Source organism: Hibiscus syriacus, unplaced genomic scaffold (assembly GCF_006381635.1).
Source record: "Hibiscus syriacus cultivar Baekdansim isolate YM2019G1 unplaced genomic scaffold, ASM638163v2 tig00110831_pilon, whole genome shotgun sequence".
Lineage (NCBI taxonomy): Eukaryota > Viridiplantae > Streptophyta > Magnoliopsida > Malvales > Malvaceae > Hibiscus > Hibiscus syriacus.
Window position 1 is genome coordinate 5,327,865 of NW_024062882.1, and position 22,956 is coordinate 5,350,820.

General features: G+C 35.4%; 1 protein-coding gene across 1 annotated transcript; it reads left to right on the top strand.

Moving 5' to 3' along the window:
- The first annotated feature begins 1,052 nt into the window (after nt 1-1,052).
- Nucleotides 1,053-2,978, top strand: LOC120142679 (cytochrome P450 CYP736A12-like). Its single transcript, XM_039157203.1, has 2 exons — nt 1,053-1,748; nt 2,131-2,978. Exons 1-2 carry the CDS (start codon nt 1,059-1,061, stop codon nt 2,959-2,961), a joined length of 1,521 nt encoding a protein of 506 aa, XP_039013134.1. The 5' UTR covers nt 1,053-1,058; the 3' UTR covers nt 2,962-2,978.
- Nucleotides 2,979-22,956: the final 19,978 nt, after the last annotated feature.

The following is a 22,956-nucleotide window of genomic DNA, read 5'->3' on the forward strand; positions in this document are numbered from 1 at the left end:
GTTCCACTCTACCCATTTTAGCTTCCCTCTGCCTTTAACTCAGGTGAACCATCCAACTATCTTTCAATTCCATGGTTTTCATACTGAAAAATGAAAATGGTAGATACAAAGTTTTTTTCCTAAAGATAGTGACTCTGTCATAGATTTTCATAACTGGTACGCTGAATGAAGTATAGGAACTTAGGAAAAAGGAAGCCCTTGCTGAAACATCCAAATATCTTTCTATTTTATGGTTTTCATACTGAAAATGGTAGATAAAATGTTGGTTTTTTTGTAAAGATTGTGAATTTGTCAATAGTTTTTCATATTTGGTTCGTCGAATGAACTATAGGAACTTAGGGAAAAGGAAGTCCCTGCTGGAATTGTTCGAGCACAAACGGCTGCCACAACTCCAGCAGTTGATCAGGCAGCACCACAAGGAAAGAAGACCTTCCGAAAGGGTAATGTGCTGATAACCAGTGCGTCGTCCGGATTAGGCCTAGCAACGGCCAAGGCCAAGGCACTAAACCCAAACCAATCTAAATATTTCAAGTAACCTGTTAAAAAAATTAAAAAAAATTATGCCGACAAAAAAAAGTAAATTTTATTATTATTTATTAAACTAAAGTGATGATAAAATAATATTCATGACATCTAAGAATAATTATTCATTTAATGATTGAAGTAATTTGGGCATAAATGTTTCATTTTCGGAAAGAAATATTCTTTTATGAATATAAATTATTAGTTAACAAATATTAACGCTCTAAAAAAATCTTTTTATTTTAAAATGAAACATTAAGAATCAAAATGTTTAAAAAAAAGTTAAAATTAATTATTTAATTAAATATCAACAATTTTTTAAAATGTTGGGACTAAAATATTTCAAAATAAAAATTTTTAAAAATTATTTTAGTAAATTTTGTGGCTGAATTTTGGCGACAAAAAGAAAAAAGGACGTGACAATTATTTTTTTAAAAAGAACATGCAGATCCTGTCGTATCTCATCGCTCTGCTATATAGTAGCTATCTAGTTGGTGTCTCTTCATCAGCCATCGGAATTTTCATCTCCCTCGTAAATGTCTTCTTCAACCTTAGCTTTGCTCTTGATCCTCTTCGGAACTCTCTGTTCCTTTTTCTACTTATTCCGGTCACGAAACCGCCTCAAAAATGGCGGGAAAACGCCACCGGGTCCTTTCCCCCTCCCGATAATCGGTAACCTCCACATGATCGGAAAGCTCCCTCACCAAACTCTTCACCATCTCGCCGAGAGATACGGACCCATAATGTCCGTAATGTTAGGCCACGTACCGACGATTGTAGTATCGTCACCTGAAGCCGTTGAGCTCTTCCTCAAGACCCACGACGCCATTTTCGCCGGCAGACCTAAAATCCGAGCGTCCGAGTACTTGACGTACGGTCCCAAGGGGGTGGTTTTTTCCGAGTACGGTCCCTATTGGCGAACTGTTCGAAAATGGTTTAGTTTGCATCTTCTGAGCGCTTCGAGAGTTGAATCTTTTGCACCGGTGAGGAAGCAAGAGGTTGCCTCGTTGGTTGAATCGGTGAGGAAGGCGGCGGAAGGCGGTAAGACGGTGGACCTTAGCCGGCAGGTCGGTAAGGTTATCGAAGTGATCATGTATAGGGTTATTTTCGGACGGTCCATGGATGATCAAATCGAATTCAAGCCGTTAATCGAAGAAGTCATGAACATTGCTGGAGCTTTTAATCTATCGGATTTTGTTCCTTTCCTCGCTCCACTTGACCTTCAGGTTAATAGTTTTCTTTCATTATTGTTTTATTATTACCATATTTGATGTATGTTTTAGTATTCACGTTACAGGACTGGATACAAGACAAGTCGAGTTTGACTTAGAAGGTTCAAAATCGAATTTGACTAAATTCGAAAGATGATGATTAATATTTTTCTAAATTCCTCATTGAGCCGTATTAAATGTTAACCAAATTTTGATTGAATTGAACTCAAATAGCTTATTACTTGGTTCACCTTGTTTATAATCATGAATGGACCTAGGCGAGGGAGGGTTGGGGCGATCGCCTCTCTTAAAATTTTATAAATCCATTACTCCTAACATAAAATTTTGTGTTGGTCCTTACAGTCGTATTCACATAAGTCATTCTCCTCCTTTGCAGGGACTAGCAAGAAAGCTTAAGAGGGCGAGTAAAGGCCTTCACGAATTTTTCGACAAAATAATCGATCAACATGAACAAGGGACTAAACACAAGGTGCAAAAACCTTACACTGATTTTGTTGATGTGATGGTTTCGTTGTTGGATACCGTGAACCCTAAAGATAATGAGCAATCGTCCATAATCGATAGGAGAAACATAAAGGCCATAATGGTGGACATGGTGGCAGCTTCGTTAGACACTACAACCACGGCCATTGAGTGGACACTTTCGGAACTCGTAAGGCATCCTCGAGTAATGCTCGGTCTTCAGCAAGAGCTAGATAGGGTGGTCGGAAGGAATAGGATGGTAGAAGAGTCGGATCTACCGAAACTTACTTACTTGGATATGATCATCAAAGAAAGTTTTAGGTTACATCCGGTGGCGCCCTTTTTAATCCCGCACGAGTCGACGGAAGATATCATCGTTGACGGATATTTCATATCGAAGAAGTCGAGAATCATGGTGAATACTTGGTCCATGGGGCGAGACCACAAAGTGTGGTCCGACAATGCAGAAGAGTTCTTTCCGGAAAGATTCGAGGACAACAAGATTGATTTCGGAGGACATGATTTCCGACTCATCCCTTTCGGAGCTGGTCGGAGAGGGTGCCCCGGAATGCTATTAGGGCTAACCACCATGCGTTTGATTATAGCTCAATTAGTCCATTGCTTCGACTGGGAATTGCCTGATGGTATGTTGCCTAACGAACTGGACATGACCGAGAAGTTCGGCCTCTCATTGCCGAGGGCTAATCATTTGTTTGCAAAGCCAACTTATCGTTTAGTTGGTTAAAGTGTACTAATTAAGGGTACTTTGTGTGAAATAAACATTTTATCAGATAAAATAAATTTTTAAGATATAAAAAAAATCATATGTTGTTACAAATATACAAAAATGAAAAAAAAATATCTAAGATCAGTTAATTATAGGTCAAAACTATTATTAAATTGTCAGTATACCAAAAGAGTAACAAGAGAGTAATATAATATTTTAAGATAACAAAAACTAAAAGGATATAATTTTTTTAAAATATAATGGGTTTCTTGAATTGTTTCGGAATCGAACTAAATTGATATAGTTTTTAAGGACTAACACTGTTATTATACTATACATCACTATTCTGTTTGATATTTATTATGATTATTATTACTAACATCATTGCTTTGGTATAAACATAATTAACACATCCAAGAATTTTAATTAATAAGGGACAGTCGGATGAAGACCTAAATTTATACATAATTTTAATTTAAATAAAAAAGATAAAAGATTGGCATATGCATAAATTTACGTATGATAAAACTAACTTAAAACATATTTTCAATTTTACCATTAAATTCAAATTATTTTTGAGATTGGGTTAGTGATCCAAGCTCGTTAAAGCAGCTAGTTGTTTACTATTTTTGTGATTTATTTGTGGCTGAAAATAATCTGCGAGCACCACTGTCCAAACTTCCTTGCCCTATGCTTAGACATGGGGAGCGAAATGTATTGGTTAGTAACGTCTCAGTTAATGAAATTCGACAAGCTCTCTTTATTAGTTGTCATGCAATTTACCAAGCTAGTTGGCATCAATGATTCACCAAATAATTGTTGAATAATATATTGAAAGTTGGCAACAATAATGGTTGATAGTTGGCACCAATAATGGTTGAAAAATAACATGGAAAATTGCATATTTTAGTCATTGTACTTTAGGGTATTTACAAGATTAGTCCTTAAGCTTCAACTATAAATATCCTAACCCATTTAGCTTCAAAACCATCCCAAAACATTATAGCTTTCTCCCAATACTAGAAAATTTAGAGAGTTTTCTTGAGAGTTGTTTTCTCCTTTTTTATCAAGATAGAATTGTCATTATTTTCTCCTTGTTAGATTGAGAGAAGTTGTAATTCATATTTTCTCATAGTGAAATTCTTCTACTTTTTCCCGTGGTTTTTACCCTATATTATTTAGGGGTTTTCCACGTAAAGTTTGTTTCTTCTTTATCTTAATTTTTATTTTCTCAAATTATCAGTTGCGATTTTACTTTATACGATAGTCGTATTCCGCAACAATTGGTATCAGAGCCAAATTAGAGTGTGTAATATCTACTTATTGTCTTTGTGGTTGCCACCAAAAGGTGGATCCTCCAACATAAGAAAGTAAGAAGATATTACCCATTATTTGAAGGTTCTAGAGAACTATTCACGATAGTGAAATAGTGGGAGCTATCCATAATAGAATCTATGGCAATGAAATTTGATATTGACAAATTCAATGAGAGAAATTTCTCATTGTGGAAATTGAAGATGAAGGCCATCCTGAGGAAAAACGGTTGTCTAGCGGCTATCAGTGAAAGGCCGGTAGATTTCACAGATGACAACAAATGGATAGAAATGGACGGAAATGCTATGGAAAACTTTCATCTAGCATTAGCAGATGGAGTATTGTCAAGCATCGAGGAAAATAAGACAACTAAGAAGATATGGGATCATCTCACCAAACTGTACGAGGTCACATCGTTGCACAATAAAATTTTCCTTAAGAGGAAATTGTACACTCTCCGTATGCCAGAATCTACTTCAGTGACGGAGCACTTAAACACACTGAACACTTTATTTCCTCAGCTTACATCCTTAAGCTGTAAAATATGAGAACAAGAACGTGTTGAACTTCTACTCAAAGTCTACCAGATTCGTATGATCAACTCATCATCAACTTGACAAACAGTAATGTCACTAGTCTAGTCTTCGATGACGTTGCAGCTGCTGTTCTACAAGAAGAAAATTGGTGCCAGAACAAGGAAGACAGACAATTAAATCTGCAACAAGCAGAAGCGTTGACAACGATGAGAGGGAGATCAACAGAACGTGGCCAAAGCAGCAGTCACAAACATGATAGATCGAAGTCGAGGAGTAAGAAGAATTTAAAGTGCTACAATATCACTTGAAGAATGATTGTTGGAGTCTAAATAAAAACTTCAATCCACAAGGCAATACTGCAAACACTTCAGATGATGGAGATGCTCTATTTTGTGAAGCGTCAACCACCGTGGAAGGTAGAAAAAGATTTGTAGATATATGGCTCATTGATTCAGGAGCAACATATCACATGACCTCAAGAAGAGAATGGTTACATCATTATGAACCTGTCTCAGGAGGATCTGTGTATAGTTGCAATGACAATGCCTTAGAGATCGTTGGCATGGGAACCATCAAATTGAAGATGTATGATGGAACAATTAAAGTTGTTCGAGATGTGCGACACGTGAAAGACCTGAAGAAAAATTTATTATCCTACGGATTATTGGATAATAATGCAAGTAAGATTGAAACACGAAAAAGAATAATGAAGGTGTTCCATGGAGCGGTTGTGGTGATGAAAGGCAAAAAGATAGTTGCAAACTTGTACATGCTGAAGGGAAAGACTTTGCAAGAAGCAGAAGCCTCTGTTGCCTCATGTAGTTCAGATTCTGCAATACTATGGCATCATAAACTTGGACACATGTCAGAACAAGGAATGAAAGTCCTTGTGGAACAAAAGCTACTTCCAGACTTAACAAAGGTATCACTTACTTTGTGTGAGCGTTGCATAACAAGTAACCAGCACCGGTTGAAATTCAACACATCAAATTCTAAAGGCAAAAATGTTCTAGAATTGGTTCACTCTGACGTATGGCAAGTACCAGTTACATCCCTAGGCGGAGCAAAACACTTTGTCTCATTTATTGATGACTACTCCAGGAGATGTTGGGTGTACCCTATTAAGAAGAACTCAGATGTGTTTTCAACTTTCAAAAAACTTCAAAGTGCGGGTGGAACTTGATTCTGGAAATAAGATCAAGTTTTTCAGAATAGATAATGGAGGAGAATACACAAGTGAAGAATTTGATGACTTTTGCAGGAAAGAAGACATCAAAAGACAGTTCACAGTGGTGAACAATCCTCAACAAAATGGAGTGGCAGAGCGGATGAACAGAACCTTGTTAGAAAGAAAAAGAGTAATGTTGAGGGATGCAGACCTAGAAAAATCATTTTGGGCAGAAGCAATCAATATCGCCTGTTATTTGGTGAATCGAGCTCCATCAACTGCAATAGAGCTGAAGACACCAATGGAGATGTGGACTGGTAAAACAACCTCCATATATTTGGAAGTATTGTGTACGCGATGTACAACTCCCAAGAAATTTCAAAGTTGGATCCAAAATCCAAGAAATGCAAATTCTTGGGGTATGCTGATGGAGTAAAGGGGTATCGCTTGTGGGATTCCACTGCCCGTGAAGTGATCATTAATAGTCTTTGTAGAAGATAAACTACAAAGAAAAGAAGAAGATGATAGTACTAAAAATCCAGAGACTACGCAGATACATGTGGAAAAAGAGCTTGAACAATGAGATTCTTCTGAAGCAGAACCAGCACATGATGAACAAGAACCAGAGAGTTCTGAAGCTCCAACAACTCGTCAATCAGATCGTGTGAGAAGATGTCCCAATTGGCACTTAGTTTATGTTATAGAAGATAATATTGCATACTGCCTTTTAACATAGGACGGTGAGCCATCAACATACCAAGAGACAATAAACAGCTCTGATGCTTCACTTTGGATGGTGGCGATGCAAGAAGAAATTGAAGCCCTTCATAAAAATAATACATGAGACCTTGTGCCACTACCACAAGGAAGGAAGTTAATTGGTAATAAACGGGTCTTCAAAATAAAGCAAAATGGTGATGATCAAGTGGAGAGGTATCGTACAAGACTGGTGGTCAAAGGATATGCTCAAAAAGAATGTATTGATTTCAATGAAATCTTTTCTCATGTGGTTCGACTAACAACAGTTCGAGTAGTTTTGGCAATGTGTGCTACATTGAACTTACATCTAGAGCAGCTAAATGTTAAAACAACTTTTCTTCATGGAAATCTTGAATAAGTGATTTATATGCTCCAGCCTGAAGGTTTTGAAGAAAAAGAAAAGAAGAACTTGGTTTGCATGTTGAACAAATATATATATTGTCTAAAGTAGGCTCCGAGGTGTTGGTATAAGAGATTTGAGTCCTTCATTATGTGCCTTGGATACAACAAACTTAATGCAAATCCTTGTGCTTATTTCAAGAGGTCTGGTGATAACAATTTTGTTATATTACTATTGTATGTGGATGACATGTTGGTTATAGGACCCAATAAAGATCATATTGAAGAATTGAAGGAACATCTGACTAGGGAATTTGAAATGAAGGACTTGGGATCAGCAAACAAGATTCTAGGGATGCAAATTCACCGAGACAGATGTAATAGGAAGATTTAGCTTTCACAAAATAATTACTTGAAGAAGATATTGTCATGATTCAACATGTAAGATTGTAAGACAATTTCTACCCCTCTTCCTATTAACTTCAAATTATCCTCCAGTATAAGTCCTAGCAATGAAGAAGAGAGGATGGAGATGTCTCGAGTACCGTATGCATCGGCAGTGGGATGTTTAATGTTCGCTATGATATGCTCAAGACTAAACATTGCACAAGCAGTAGGAGTGGTTAGTCGGTACATGGCGAATCAAGGCAAAGAGCATTGGGATACAGTAAAGAGGATCCTGAGATACATCAAAGGGACCTCAAATGTTGCATTATGTTACGGAGGATCAAACTTACTAATCAATGGGTATGTAGATTCTGACTATGCAGAAGATTTTGATAAAAGCAAATCTACTACAGGATATGTGTTCAAAGTTGCTGGTGGAGCTGTAAGCTAGGTTTCAAAATTGCAGTCAGTTTTAGCTACATCTAAAATAGAGGCAGAATATGTAGCAGCTACACAAGCCAGTAAAGAAGCAATCTGGTTGAAGATGCTATTAGAGGAGCTTGGGTACAATCAAGAGTATCTCTCTTTATTTTGTGACAGTCAAAGCGTCTTGCATTTAGCAAGGAATCCAACATTTCATTCAAGGACAAAACACATACGAGTTCAGTACCATTTCATTCATGAAAAGGTGGAAGAAGTGATGGTAGATATGCAGAAGATCCATACCAAAGACAACATAGCAGATTTCATAACGAAGACAATCAATGCTGATAAATTTACTTGGTGTCGATCCTCTTGTGGCCTGTCAGAGATGTAAGCAACATGATGGTACAAGGTAGAAAGAATGGTGTGAAGATATGATTATTCCTATCAAATCTTCAAGTCGGAGATTATTAGTTGTCATGCAATTTACCAAGCTAGTTGGCATCAATGATTTACCAAATAATTGTTGAATAATGCATTGAAAGTTGGCAACAATAATGGTTCATAGTTGGCACCAATAATGGTTGAAAAATGACATGGGAAAATTGCATATTTTGGTCATTATACTTTAGGGTATTTATAAGATTAGTCCTTAAGCTTCAACTATAAATACCCTAACCCATTTAGCTTCAAAACTATCCCAAAGCATTCTAGCTTTCTCACAATACTAGAGAATTTAGAGAGTTTTCTTGAGAGTTGTTTTCTCCTTTTTATCAAGAGAGAATTGTCATTGTTTTCTCATTGTTAGATCGAGAGAAGTTGTAATTCCTATTTTCTCATAGTGAAATTCTTCTACCTTTGCCTGTGGTTTTTACCATATATTATTTAGGGGTTTTCCACGTAAAATTTATGTATTCTTTATCTTCATTTTTGTTTTCTCAAATTATCAGTTGCGATTTTGCTCTATACGATAGCCGTATTCCGCAACACTCTTCTCAATGAAACCTTGGAAAGCTCTAGGTTCGGATGGGTTTCAAATGGGGGGCATTCCATGAGTTTTGGAGCACCTTTAGCCCGACTCTCATCTCTTTGGTTCGTATTGCTTTAGAGACGGGATCCTTACCCATTGAATTAAATAACACTCTTCTTGCTCTTATCCCAAAAGTGCCTAACCCGGAGTTAGTGAAGGAATTCCGCCCAATAAGTCTTTGCAACGTCACATATAAATTGATAATCAAAGTTTTGGTGAACAAACTTCGCCCGCTTTTGGATGCGTTGGTTTCTCATTTTCAAGCGAGTTTTATCCCAGGTCGGCAGACAGCTGACAATATTCTCCTAGCCCAGGAGATGATTCATAAAAAATGCGATTTAGGGCGAAGAATGGTTTGATCGCCATAAAGATAGATCTTGAGAAGACGTATGACAGAATCATATGGTATTTCCTTGAGGAAACTCTCACTCACTTTGGGTTCCCTCATATTTGGATTGACCTCATTCTTTTCTACGTTTTGAAGTTCCAGATTGTTTGTGCTTTGGAACGGAGAGAAAACAGAATATTTTAGTCCTTCTAGAGTCTTACCCCAAGGTGATCCCATATCATTGTTTCTATTTGTGCTCTGTATGTAACACCTTGGTCATCTTATCCAACGAGAGCTTAATAACAACTCCTGGAAGCCGATCAGATTGGGTAAGAGTAGTCCTCAAATCTCTCATTTATTTTTTGTCGATGACATGTTTTTATTTGGAAGGGCTAATGAAAAACAAATGAGTACGTTCAAAGCTACTTTGGACCAGTTTTGTTCTACGTCGGGGGGCTAAAGTTAATCATGAGAAGTCAAAGTTCTTCATTTCTCCGAAAGCAAGCTTGAATGCTGGCCGGAGATTTGGTCAAATACTGAATATGAGTGCTACCTTCGATTTAAACAAATACCTCAGCGTGCTTCACCTACATGGCCGAGTTACAAAGGTGATATATCGGGAAATAGTTGACAAAACCCATCTGAAACTTAACGGGTGGAAAGGTAAACACATTTCGCTTGTAGGGAGAACCATTTTGGTAAAGTCGGTTACCTTTGTTTTACCGACGTATACGATGCTAACCTCAAAGCTTCTTATCAACATTTGTAATAGTCTCGATAGTGTCAATCACAGGTTTCTATGGGGTGGCAATAATGAAAAGAGAGCACCCCGTTTGGTGACATGGGATGTTATGTGTAGACCGACTGGTGATGGTGGCCTTGGAATCTGAAAGATGAGGCATCACAACCATGTTCTTCTTCAAAAAACGACATGGTGATTCTTGTGCCAACCAGATAAGCTTTGGGTTAGAGCTTTCAAAACTATTTATGGGGTTAATGAGGATCCAATATCTTATGCGACTAACCAACATTGTAATCCTTTCGCTTGGTCGCATACTTGGAAAAGTCTTATTTATGGTCTTAAAGGGTTAGTTGGTGGGATGATTAAACGCATTGGCAATGGGGAAAATACATCGTTTTGGACTGATAATTGACTGGGGCAGCCCATAGCTACTCATCCCGAGATCTCGACCTCCCTTGTGGATGATTCGGTGAGGGTGGCTAATTTCATCACAACAGATCGCAAATGGGACTTGAATCTCTTGTTTACTCAGCTTCCAATGGATGTGGCCAACAAGGTTATGGGTTACCCTCTGCCACGATTTTCGATCGTTCAAGATTCGAATATATGGAGATTTTCGAATAATGGTGAATTTAGTATGAGGGCATCATATTTGGCTCTAGTCAAAGATGAAAAAGGTGAGGCAAGTACATCATACTCGTGGATTTGGAAGCACCCTATGCCTCCTAAGTAGCAATACTTTGTGTGGCTCGCTTGGAGGAATTATCTTCTTACGAATGCTCGACAGTCTACAACGGGGTGTTCAACATGCAGTTGTACGGTGAAAGATATAAATCACATTTTGAGAGGTTGTTTCATGGCTCGGAGAATTTGGAATCGTTACTTTCACAATGACCCCCCTTGACTTTTTCTCGCTAAGTTTGGAGCTGTGGATGGTTGAGAATTTGGACTCTACCAAACGCTTGGTTGAATTTGTAACGGGGTTTGTAGTAATAATATGGAAACTATGGAGTCTAGATGTCGAAGGGTTTTCGAACCAGAAAGTAACCCCACGGATGACCATAATTTGTGGCGTAATATTATTATTGTTGTAAAGGAAAGCCTGTTGGTGTATAAAAAGGAGTCTGGTGCTTCCATTGATATTTTTTTAGTGGCTTGGAAGGCGCCAACAGTTGGTAATATTAAATTAAACACATATTGTGCAAATCAAGGAAACCCAAGTATATCGGGTGCGGGTGGAATTCTCTGAAACTCAGTAGAGGAATGGATTTCGTGATTCTCAGCACTCATAAGGGTCTGTTCTAGCATTGCGGCTGAACTTCATGCGATTTATTTGGGTCTAAAAATCGCATGAGCGTAAGGTTTACGGAATATGAGTGTGAGGTTGATGCGACAATGGAACTCATTCTAATTGAATCGGCATGCGTGTATACTCACCCGCTGGGCTCTATTATTGTGGATATAAGGAGCCTTAAAAATTGGAACTGGTCTATGAAGTTTTCCCATATATTTCGTGAAGGAAACTTTTGTGCGGACATCCTGTCGAAACTGTGCTGTAGTGTAATACCCCAATCCGTACTCGACCCAGATACAAATTCGAGGTGTCACATTAACTGTTTAAAACTTTGACTCTCTAAAAATTTATTGTAATTTAAAACTTTTATTTTTCTTTTATTGATAAACCCTTACACAAAAATTAATAATGAAAATTCTTATTTCAAAATGAAAATAAATACTTGATAATTTACATAAATATAAAATAGTATGATTACAAACTAATCAGAGCTTTATAATTTAAAACTTTATAATACATGCCAACAAAATCACAAAATTATAAGAAACCTACAGTTCAAATTGTTCTCATTTGATCTCCATCAGGTGTATGATGTCCTCTCCTAGCTTTAACCCTCGGATCTCTTTGAACCTACATATGAAACAATCACACGCTAAGTCGTCGACTTAGCGAGACAATACTGAGTATAATAAAACATTTAAAAACACTTGCTTATTTGTCTCATATAAAAACATTTCATACTAAAATCAATATACATTTCATGAAAATAACTTATACTTTTACACTTTGTTCAATTTATATCACTTTGTCTTAATAGCCCAACGCATATCATTGAGAACTCAATATATGTGAGTACTTTAAGGTTATGCACTATAATTGCAGTCACCACTGCTCATAAAATTTGCACCAAAGTGCCACGTAGAATACGCACCGAAGTGCCACTAGAATATGCTCCGAAGTGCCACATAGATATGTCACGAAAGACTGCGTAGAATTTGTCCCGAAGGACCACGTAGAATTGTCCCGAAGGACCGCGTAGAACCCTCGACTCTTGGCGTGCCAACTATACCTCTAATTCTCATACATATACTTTGGGCTTTAGTTTTATAATTAATTTTCATTAATTTATTCAAGTGTCTTTTATCTACATATAACACTTCCGCATAGAGCATTTTCACGTAGAACGCATTCACATAAAGCACTTTCACATAGAACACATTCATATGTTAATAAAATCAAACAAAACTTTGGAAATACAATTTATATAAAACATCATAAAAATACTGCATAAAATAAATAAATAAAACTGTTTTTGATCGAAAACCTTCGAGGTTGGCTTATCGCAAGCCGTCCTCATATCTAATATAAAACAATAAATTGCACTCACCTTTGCCTCACGAAAGTCCTAAACGAAATCCTTTTTCTTTTGTTCAATGTCGTACTATGTCGATTCTTTCGGTACGCTTACGATCCAAATCTACATATTAATATGTCCAAGATCAATGCTGAATTTCCATTAACGGATAACCAATTAGCACTTACATAAATGAAATGAAAACTCCTAATTTAAATTTCAGACTAAATAGTATCGGTACTCTACCCACAATACCGATACTTCTCTTCTATGGTATCGATACCCACTTCAGTATCGATACCATTTTGGCATTCTGGAATTCCATTTTCAATTACAGTATCGATACCTTACTCTTGGTATCGATACCTCCATATCAATATCGATACTACTTCAATCAATATTCATATTCTTCACCCGATTCATATACTATCCTTCAGTTTAACCTTATAGTATCGGTATTGTTCTTCCAGTACCGATACCCTTACCCAAATTTCATTTATTTCATTTCGAATTTTTCCCACAATTCACCTAAATCTCTTACCATTAACTTTATGCATGCCTTTAAACTCCTTACCACTTACTTCAACTAACTTACATCCAATAATCTCCTTTTAACATCCAAATTTTTCCACATAACACTTAAAACTAACAATCATACCCGATATTCAAACATGTTCTCAATCATTTCTAAGACTTCAAATTTCTTATTTATACATTTGACAAGTCAAATATGCTTTTAGAATCCAATTATTAACCAAATTTTATCCATTCACTTAAAAACTCATTTTACTAATTTATCCTTAATTCACCAACTCTTAGTTTCTATTTATCTTAAAGATTTTCTTAAGTTTCTATACCACTCAAGGCTTCAAAACCAATCCAAAAATGAAAGAATTAACCAATTTTAAAAGAACTCACCTTGGCAATGGAGTTTTACGATATAAGAGAAGAAAAAAAGAAGTTAACCAAATCTTCCAGATTTTTCTTTCCCTTTCTCTAATCCTCACATGTTAAATATCCTTAAAATGAATTTTAAATTCATTTCATGCTAAAAGACCTCCTTGCCCTTCCATTCTTCAATCTTTGATAACAAGTCCTTGATAAAAATTTCCAAAATCAGTCCTTAAGGTTTTCAATTTATCAAATTTAACCACTAAATTTTAAATCCTTATATTTTAGTCACTGACCCGATGTTTGGGGTATTACAAATCTCCCCCTTAAGAAAATTCATCCTCGAATTTCCACTGTACAAAGAGATGAGGAAACTGTCTTCCCATATCATCTTCATGTTCCCATGTAGCCTCTTCTAATTTGTGATTTCTCCAAAGAACTTTAACTAACAGAATCGTCTTGTTCCTTAGTTGTTTAACTTCATATGCTAACACCTGCACTGGTTCTTCCTCATAGGTCAAGTTAGATTGAACTTCTATTTCTTCCGGTACTAAGATGTGAGATGGATCTGATTGATATCTCTTAAGCATCGAAACATGAAAGACATTGTGGATTCCATTTCTGGTGGTATTGTTAACTCATATGCTACTGGTTCAACTCTTTTTAAGATCTCATAGGGTCCAATGAATATAGGATTGAGTTTCCCTTTGCGTCCAAAACGGAAAATCTTCTTCCAAGGTGATACTTTGCGAAACACTTTATCACCTACTTGGAATTCAATTTCTTTTCTCTTTAAATCTGCGTAGGACTTCTGTCGATCAGCAACTATCTTAAGATTATCTTGAATAATCTTAACTTTTTCTTCGACTTCTTTGATCAGATCTGGACACACTAAGTCTTGATCTTTTAATTCAAACCAATTTAATGGTGTTCAACACTTTTTCCATATAAAGCTTCGTAGGGCGCCATCTTAATAATCGATTGATAACTATTGTTATAAGCAAACTCTACAAGCTCAGATTATCCATGGAAATCAATCACACATGCCCTTAACATACCTTCCAAAACCTGAATAGTTCACTCAAATTGACCATCTGTTTGTGGGTGAAAAGTTGTGCTAAAGTTCAATCGGGTACCCAATACTCCATGTAAAGATTTCCAAAACTTCTAAGTGAATCTTGGATCTCTGTCAGATACTATTGAAACCGACACTCCATGTAGTCGAACTATCTCCTTGATATATAGTTCAATATACTTATTCATTGAATAATTAGTTCGAACATGAATGAAATGTGGGGTCTTTATTAATCTGTCGATAATCACCCAAATTGAGTCTTTTTTATTCAGTGACAAAGGCAAACCTGTTACAAAATCCATCGTAACTCTTTCCCATTTCCATTGAGGAATAGAGATCGGTTGCAAGAGTCCTTAAGGTACTTGATGTTCAGCTTTCACTTGTTGGCAGTTTAAACACTTTGCAAAAAACTCCATAATAGCTCTTTTCATGCCTAGCCACCATTATCGCCCTTTTAAATCTTGATACATCTTGTTCCCTCTTGGATGCATAGTCAACGGACTACAATGTGCTTCAGAAAGTATATCTCTTTTCAATTCTTCATCCTTTGGAACACAAACTCGGTCTCTGTAGTATAAACATCCATTTGATTTTACTTCAAAGTCCTTGATTTCACCTTTTTCCACTTGTTCTATTCTTTCTAAACACTTATCATCCCTTCTTTGTGACTTATTTATTCGCTTCAACAATAATGGTCTTACCTTTAGTTTGGCCATCAGAACATCATTGCCCTTTAACGCAAATCGGACGTCTAACATACGTAAAGCTGCAAAAGTATTTTGGCTAAGTGCATCAGCTACCACATTAGCCTTCCCAGGGTAATAGTCTATGATTGCATCGTAGTCTTTAAATAACTCAATTCATCTCCTTTGTCTCAAATTTATCTTCCTTTGAGTTAGCAAATACTTCAAACTTTTGTGATTCGTTAAAATATAACAACGCTCACCATATAAATAGTGGCACCAAATCCTCAGTGCAAACACCACTACTTCTAACTCGAGATCATGAGTCGGATAATTTTTCTTATGTGGCTTAAGCTGTCTCGAAGCATAGGCTACTACTTTTCTATCTTGGATTAAAACACATCCCAAACCATTATGGAAGCGTCACTATAAATTGTATAGTCTTTGCCCGATTCTGGTTGCACTAGCACTGGAGCTTCTGTTAGCACCTTCTTTAAGGATTCAAAACTCTCTTGACATTTATCCGTCCAAATGAATGACATATCTTTCCTTAATAGCCTTTTCAAAGGGGAGGAAATCAACGAAAAGTCTTTTACGACCTTCGATAATATCCATCTAATCCCAAAAAACTCCGTACTTCAGAAACATTTCTTGGAACTTCCCAATCTAATATATCTTTAATCTTCTGAGGATCCACGCAAATCCCCTCTGCAGAAACCACATGTACAAGGAATGACACTTTAGATAACCAAAATTCACACTTAGATAATTTAGCATAAAACTTCTTGTCCCGAAGTGTTTGAAGAGTCACTCGAAGATGGGCGTCATGCTCCTCATTTGTATTTGAATACACCAAGATGTCATCAATGAAGACAACAACAAATTGATAGAGATATGGTTGAAATATCCTATTCATGAGGTCCATAAACGTTGTAGGTTCATTGCTTAATCCAAACGACATTACTACGAACTCATAATGGCCATATCGAGTCGTAAAAGCCATTTTTGGAATATATTTTTCTTGTATCTTCAACTGATGATAGCCAGAGCATAAATCAATTTTGGAAAACACCACAGCTCCCTTGAGTTGATCAAATAAATCGTCGATTCTGGGGAGAGGATACTTATTCTTTATTGTCACCTTGTTAAGCTGTCGATAATCAATAAATAGACGCATCAAACCATCTTTGTTCTTTACAAATAGCACTGGTGCACCCCAAGGTGACACACTAGGTCTGATGAATCCTTTATTTAATAGCTCTTGCAACTGAGCCTTGAAACTCACTCAGTTCTTTTGGGGTCATTCTGTAAGGAGCCATCGAAATTGGTGACGTTCCAGTCATAACTTCAATTTGAAACTTAACCTCTCTATCTGGAGGTAATATCAGTAGCTCAGCTGGAAATACGTCTGGAAATTCTCGGACCGTCGGAATTTCCTCTAATCTCATCTCATTGGCTCTAGTATCAATCACATTAGCTATGAAAACTTGACATCCTTATAACATCACCTTTTTAGAAAACATTACTGATATTACATTATCTAATGGATTGAATTTCTCGCTCATTATAATTACTTCTGATTCATCAGAATTTATTAACACTACTCGCTTCAATCTACAATCGAAATTGACATGATAATGATACAACTAATCAATTCCCAAAATATCCTCAAACTCGTCAAAGGGTAATTCCATCATACTAGTAGGGAATTCAATTCCCTGAATCCTTATAGGACACTCTCGACACAATTGATTCACCCGAGCACTGTGCCCTAACGGGTTAGTCACAATCACATCATTACTTATAGCTTCTAATTGGATTTTCAATTCTCTCACCAATTTAGTACTAATGTAAGAATAAGTTGATCCCAGGTCAATCAGAACCAAAACAAATTTATCAATTAACTGGAAAGTACCTGCAATGATCTCCGAATCATCATGATCTTCATTAGTCTTAAGGTTGTAAACCCGAGCAGTTGAGCGCATTTCAGGTTGAGTGGCCAACTCAGATTGATTTCTTCTTCTGCCTCGTATTCTACCTCTCTGAGGTACAGTAGCAGATCTCTCACACTGTGCAGGCTCTCCGGTCATCAATGGGCAACCCCGGATAAAATGTCTCGTGTCCCCACATCTGAAACATGCTCCAGAGACCATTTGGCATATGCCACTATGATTTTTCCACAATACTGATATTGACTTGGCTTTCCAGCTCTTGATTCAGTAGAATGAGTCTGCTTATATCTCATCGGGTTTGATCCTCTACCTGAGGATGCAGCTGATTCAGATCTAGATTGAGGTCGAAACCCGAACCTATGTTTTTCTTTGATTGTGATGCACTCGACAATGCACCCTCTCTCTTGTTTAACTGGGTCTTCTGCTCCCTATATCTTTCATTCTGAGCTCGCTCTAAGGCTTTAGCTTGATTTACCACCTCTTGAAATGTAGAAAGGTTCAGTGTTAACAATAACTCCTTCAATCAAGGGCGTAAACCCTCTATAAACCAATCACATGAGTCTTTTTCTGTAGGGACCAATTCAACTGGAAATCTGCTCAATTTATTAAACGCGCACTCGTACTTATATACATTGAGATTCCCTTGCTTCAAATTCATGAATTCTTGTTTCATTTGTCTAATGAATTGATCACCAATATACTTGTTCTTGAACTCTTCAAGAAAGAACGACCATATTACTTGGTCCCTAGGAACTCTCACCGTCACGTTAGTCCATGAAATACGTGTTTGTCCTCATAGCAATGAGACTACTCCTTCCATCTTCTCAATTTCAGAACAATGGAGACCATCTAGCATAATCTTCATGTCGTTTAACCAAAGATCCTTAACAATGGGACCTTCCTCAGCTTCTCCTATAAATTCCAGCGCTCCTAGACTTTTAAGCTCCTTTTCCACATTCATCCTAGGAGCTGAGGGAGCTGACGGTTGGATACACGTCAGAATCGCGTCAAACATCCTGAAAAAGGCTCCTTGATAATACACAGGCACTCCTTGAGGTGCCTGTTCTTCGCCTTGCCTAACTGTGGCATGTGAATTACTACTTCCCTCATGTCCATCTACCGCTTCACTTCGGGAGCCCTCGTAGTCCGACATCTAGTAAGATATAATCACTAACTCTATTAGCAAGGACAACATACTATTTACCCTATCAGATCAGAAATTTTTAACATTTCGTTAGCATATATACTTTTTAAAATACAATTTGCTTCATTTTGAACTTAAAATCAGTTAAAACATAGCTCTGCCGATAAATGTAACACCCCAACCCGTACTCGACCCGGATATGAATCCGAGGTGTCACATTAACTGTTCAAAACTTTGACTCTCTAAAAATTTATTGTAATTTAAAACTTTTATTTTTCTTTTATTGATAAACCCTTATACAAAAATTAATAATAAAAATTCATATTTAAAAATGAAAATAAATACACTATTATTTACATAAATATAAAATAGTATGATTACAAACTGATAAGAGTTTTACAACTTAAAACTTTATAATACATGCCAATAAAATCACAAAATAATAAGAAACATACAGTTCAAATTGTTCTGATCTGATCTTCTTTAGGTGTATGTTGTACTCTCCTAGCTTTAACCCTCGGATCTCTTTGAACCTACGTGTGAAACAATCACATGCTAAGTCATCGACTTAGTGACGTAATACTGAGTATAATAAAACATTTAAAAACACTTGCTTATCCATCTAATATAAAAACATTTCATACTGAAATCAAGATATGTTTCATGAAAATAACTTATACTTTTACACTTTGTTCTATTTATATCATTTTGTCTTAATAGCCCAACACATATCATTGAGAACTCAAGGTATGTGAGTACTTTGAGGTTGTGTACTATAATTACAGTCACCACTATTCATAAAATTTGCACCGAAGTGCCACGTAGAATATGCACTGTAGTGCTACATAGATATGTCCCGAAGGACTGCGTAGAATTTGTCCCGAATGACCACGTAGAATTATCCCGAATGACCGCATAAAACCCTCGACTATTGGCATGCCAAATATACCTCTAATTCTCATACATATACTTTGGCTTTAGTTTTATAACTAATTTTCATTACTTTATTCAAATGTCTTTTATCCACATAAAACACTTTCGCATAGAGCATTTTCACGTAGAACACATTCACATAAAGCATTTTCACATAGAAGACATTCATATGTTAATAAAATCAAACAATACTTTGGAAATACAATATATATAAAACAACATAAAAATATTGCATAAAATAAATAAATAAAACAGTTTTCGATCGAAAACCTTGGAGGTTGGCTTATCGCAAGTCATCCTCATATCTAATATAAAACAATAAATTGCACTCACCTTTGCCTTACGAAAGTCCTAAAGGAAATCATTTTTCTTTCGTTCAATCTCGTACTATGTCGATTCTTTTGGTACGTTTACGATCCAAATCTAGACATCAATATGTCTAAGATCAATGCCGAATTTCCATTAACGGATAACCAATTAGGAATAACATAAATAAATGAAAACTCCTAACTTAAATTTTATACTAAATAGTATCGTTACTCTACCTACAGTATCGATACCCACTTCTGTACCGATACCATTTTGGCATTATAGAATTTCATTTTCAATTACAGTATCGATACCTTACTCTTAGTATCGATACCTCCACATCAATATCAATACTACTTCAATCAGTATCGATATTGTTCACCCGATTCATATATTATCCTTCAGTTTAACCTTATAGCATCGATATTGTTCTTCCAGTACTGATACCCTTACCCATATTTCACTTATTTCATTTCGAATTTTTCCCACAATTCACCTAAATCTCTTACCATTAACTCTATGCATGCCTTTAAACTCCTAACCACTTACTTCAACTAACTTACATCCAATAATCTCCTTTTAACATCAAATTTTTTCCATATAACACTTAAAATTAACAATCATACCCAATATTCAAACGTATTCTCAATTATTTCTAAGACTTCAAATTTCTTATTTACACCTATGACAAGTCAAATATGCTTTTAGAATCCAATTACTAACCAAATTTCATCCATTCACTTAAAAACTCATTTTACTAATTCATCCTTAATTCACCAACTATTAGTTTCTATTAATCTTAAAGCTTTTCTTAAGTTTCTATATTACTCAAGGCTTCAAAATCAATCCAAAAATGAAAGAATTAACCAATTTCAAAAGAATTCACCTTGGCAATGGAGTTTTACGGTGGAAGAGAAGAAGATAAGTTAATCAAAGCTTCCAAATTTTTCTTTCCCTTTCTCTAATCCTCATATGTTAAATATCCTTAAAATGAATTTTAAATTCATTTCATGCAAAAAGACCTCCTTGCCCTTCCATTCTTCAATCTTTGATAACAAGTCATAGATAGAAATTTTTAAAATCAGTCCTTAAAATTTTTAATTTATCAAATTTAACCACTAACTTTTAAATTCTTATATTTTAGTCACTAACTCGATGTTTGGGGTATTACATGTAGCATAGAAGAAGAGCTCATTGTTTATGAAAATCCATCGATGGAAATTGTTCATTTTCTTAAAGCGGATTTCATGGGAGTCTCCTTCCCAAGAGGTCATAAGATTGCTTGAGTTAGTTATGTTTTCTGCTTTCTTTTAATTTCCTCTTGTAACAAAAAAAATAAAATTAAAATTTCATTTATGAAATGTATTCTGTACGAGCCATGTAACTAAGTTCAAATTAAATATTTGATTTCGTCTAAATTTTTATGTAAATTTTATCATAAATATTAAAAATTCAAAATTATTTCTTTTTAACATTATCATTCCGTAAATTATCACTTTAAAGTGTAATTGCTATATTCTATTACTTCGTTATCGGTATCATAGCCCTGCCATAATTGTACAGCAATAACATTTTTAATCATGGCCAGACCATGATAGTACGACAATGGGAAGCCCCATGATTCCACAACTTATCTGGGCACATGACATAAAATGATTTGAGGGTTTATCTTAGAGACTGAGACAGAAATTTATGTTAAAGGGGTGAACTTAAAATTTTAAAATTTTAGAGGATGAATTTGAAATTATAAAATTCTATTAGGTGAAAATATATTTTTAATAGAAAATATAAAGAAAAAAACTAAATATATGGTAATTTTAAAATTTTAGGAAGAAACGATTGTTCCTACATACCTTATTGGTTCATCCCTAATTATAAAATAGTCGATTTCAAAATCGGGCAATAAAATAATCTGTTGGTTTTATCAGTATTTTTTATGGGCAAATTACGTATTTATTATTTAAATTATTAGTTTTGGTCCGTTTTAATATCTAAACTTTTAATTTTTATAAAATCACATTTAACGTTTAATTTGTGTTTCATTTTAGTACCTCACCGTTAAAAATTTAACGAAACTTTTGCACGTGACATTTTTCATGGTTAAATTACAGAATTTATCCCTTAAATATCTTCTCACTCCTATTTTGGTCATTAAAGTTTAAAAAATTTCAATTTAAATTCTCAATCTTCAAATTGCCTATGTTTTAATCACTCTAATTTATTTTATTAATAATATTTTGTGACATGACATTTTTATTATTTTATTAATATATAATTAAAATAAAAATTTTGAATTTGAAAGTTAAGGAATAATTTGAAACTTAAGTAATTAAATTAAAAAACACTTCAATGACCAAAACATGAGTGAGAAGATAGTTAGGGATAAATGATGTGAATTAACCATAAAATTGTCAAGTTGTAATAGTTTGGTTAAATTTTTAACGGTGGGGTACTAAAATGAATCAAAAACTAAACATTATATATGATTTTGAAAAAATTGAAAGCTTAGATACTAAAATGGACTAAAACTAATCGTTTAGGTCCTAAGCATGAAAATTACCCTTTTTATATCCTGTAATTTTGGTCTGGCTTCAATTTTAAAAGAAAGATGGCTTATTTAACTTTATATTTTTTTTTCATAAATTGATCTATTACAATTTTTATTATCGTTAATCGGTGATTGAAATAAGTGATCGTGAACTTTTTTTGGATAAATAAAAGAATATTATTACCCAAAAGGGAGTAGTAAACTGCTACATAACATACATCAAAACAGATACAAATACAGTATAGGCATCAAAACAGTTTCAAACATTAAAACAACCAAAGTAGAGCATGAACAACCAACATTAAGGTTAGTCAATACCCCATTGGATACAAAGAGAGATAATAACTCCATCTATTCTATTGATTATCCTATCTCTTAGTTGAATTCTAACAAACTCCTTAATAGCTTTAAGGATTTCATCAACAGTTCTTGAGCTTCTTCGAAATAGCCTTTTGTTTCTTTCTTCCCAAAGAGAATAAATAAATGCAGTTCATGCAAGCTTCAAAATATTTATTAGGAGGGAGTTACCTGTCCAGGAACCACATGCCCAGGACATTTGATGATCCCAGAACAATGAAGATTTCCGCAAGCCGGTTAGTAGTAAGATTTCCTTCCATAAAGAGCTTGTTAGTGGGCATTCCATGAACAAGTGATCTCTTGTTTCCTGTGCTTCTTTATATAAAACACATAAATCATCAGTAGCAATACCCATATGTTGTAATCTAACTTTAGTAGGAAGTCTGTAGCCATCCAAGCGATCATGCTGTGTTTAGGAATGTGGAGGGGAAACCAAATCAGATTACT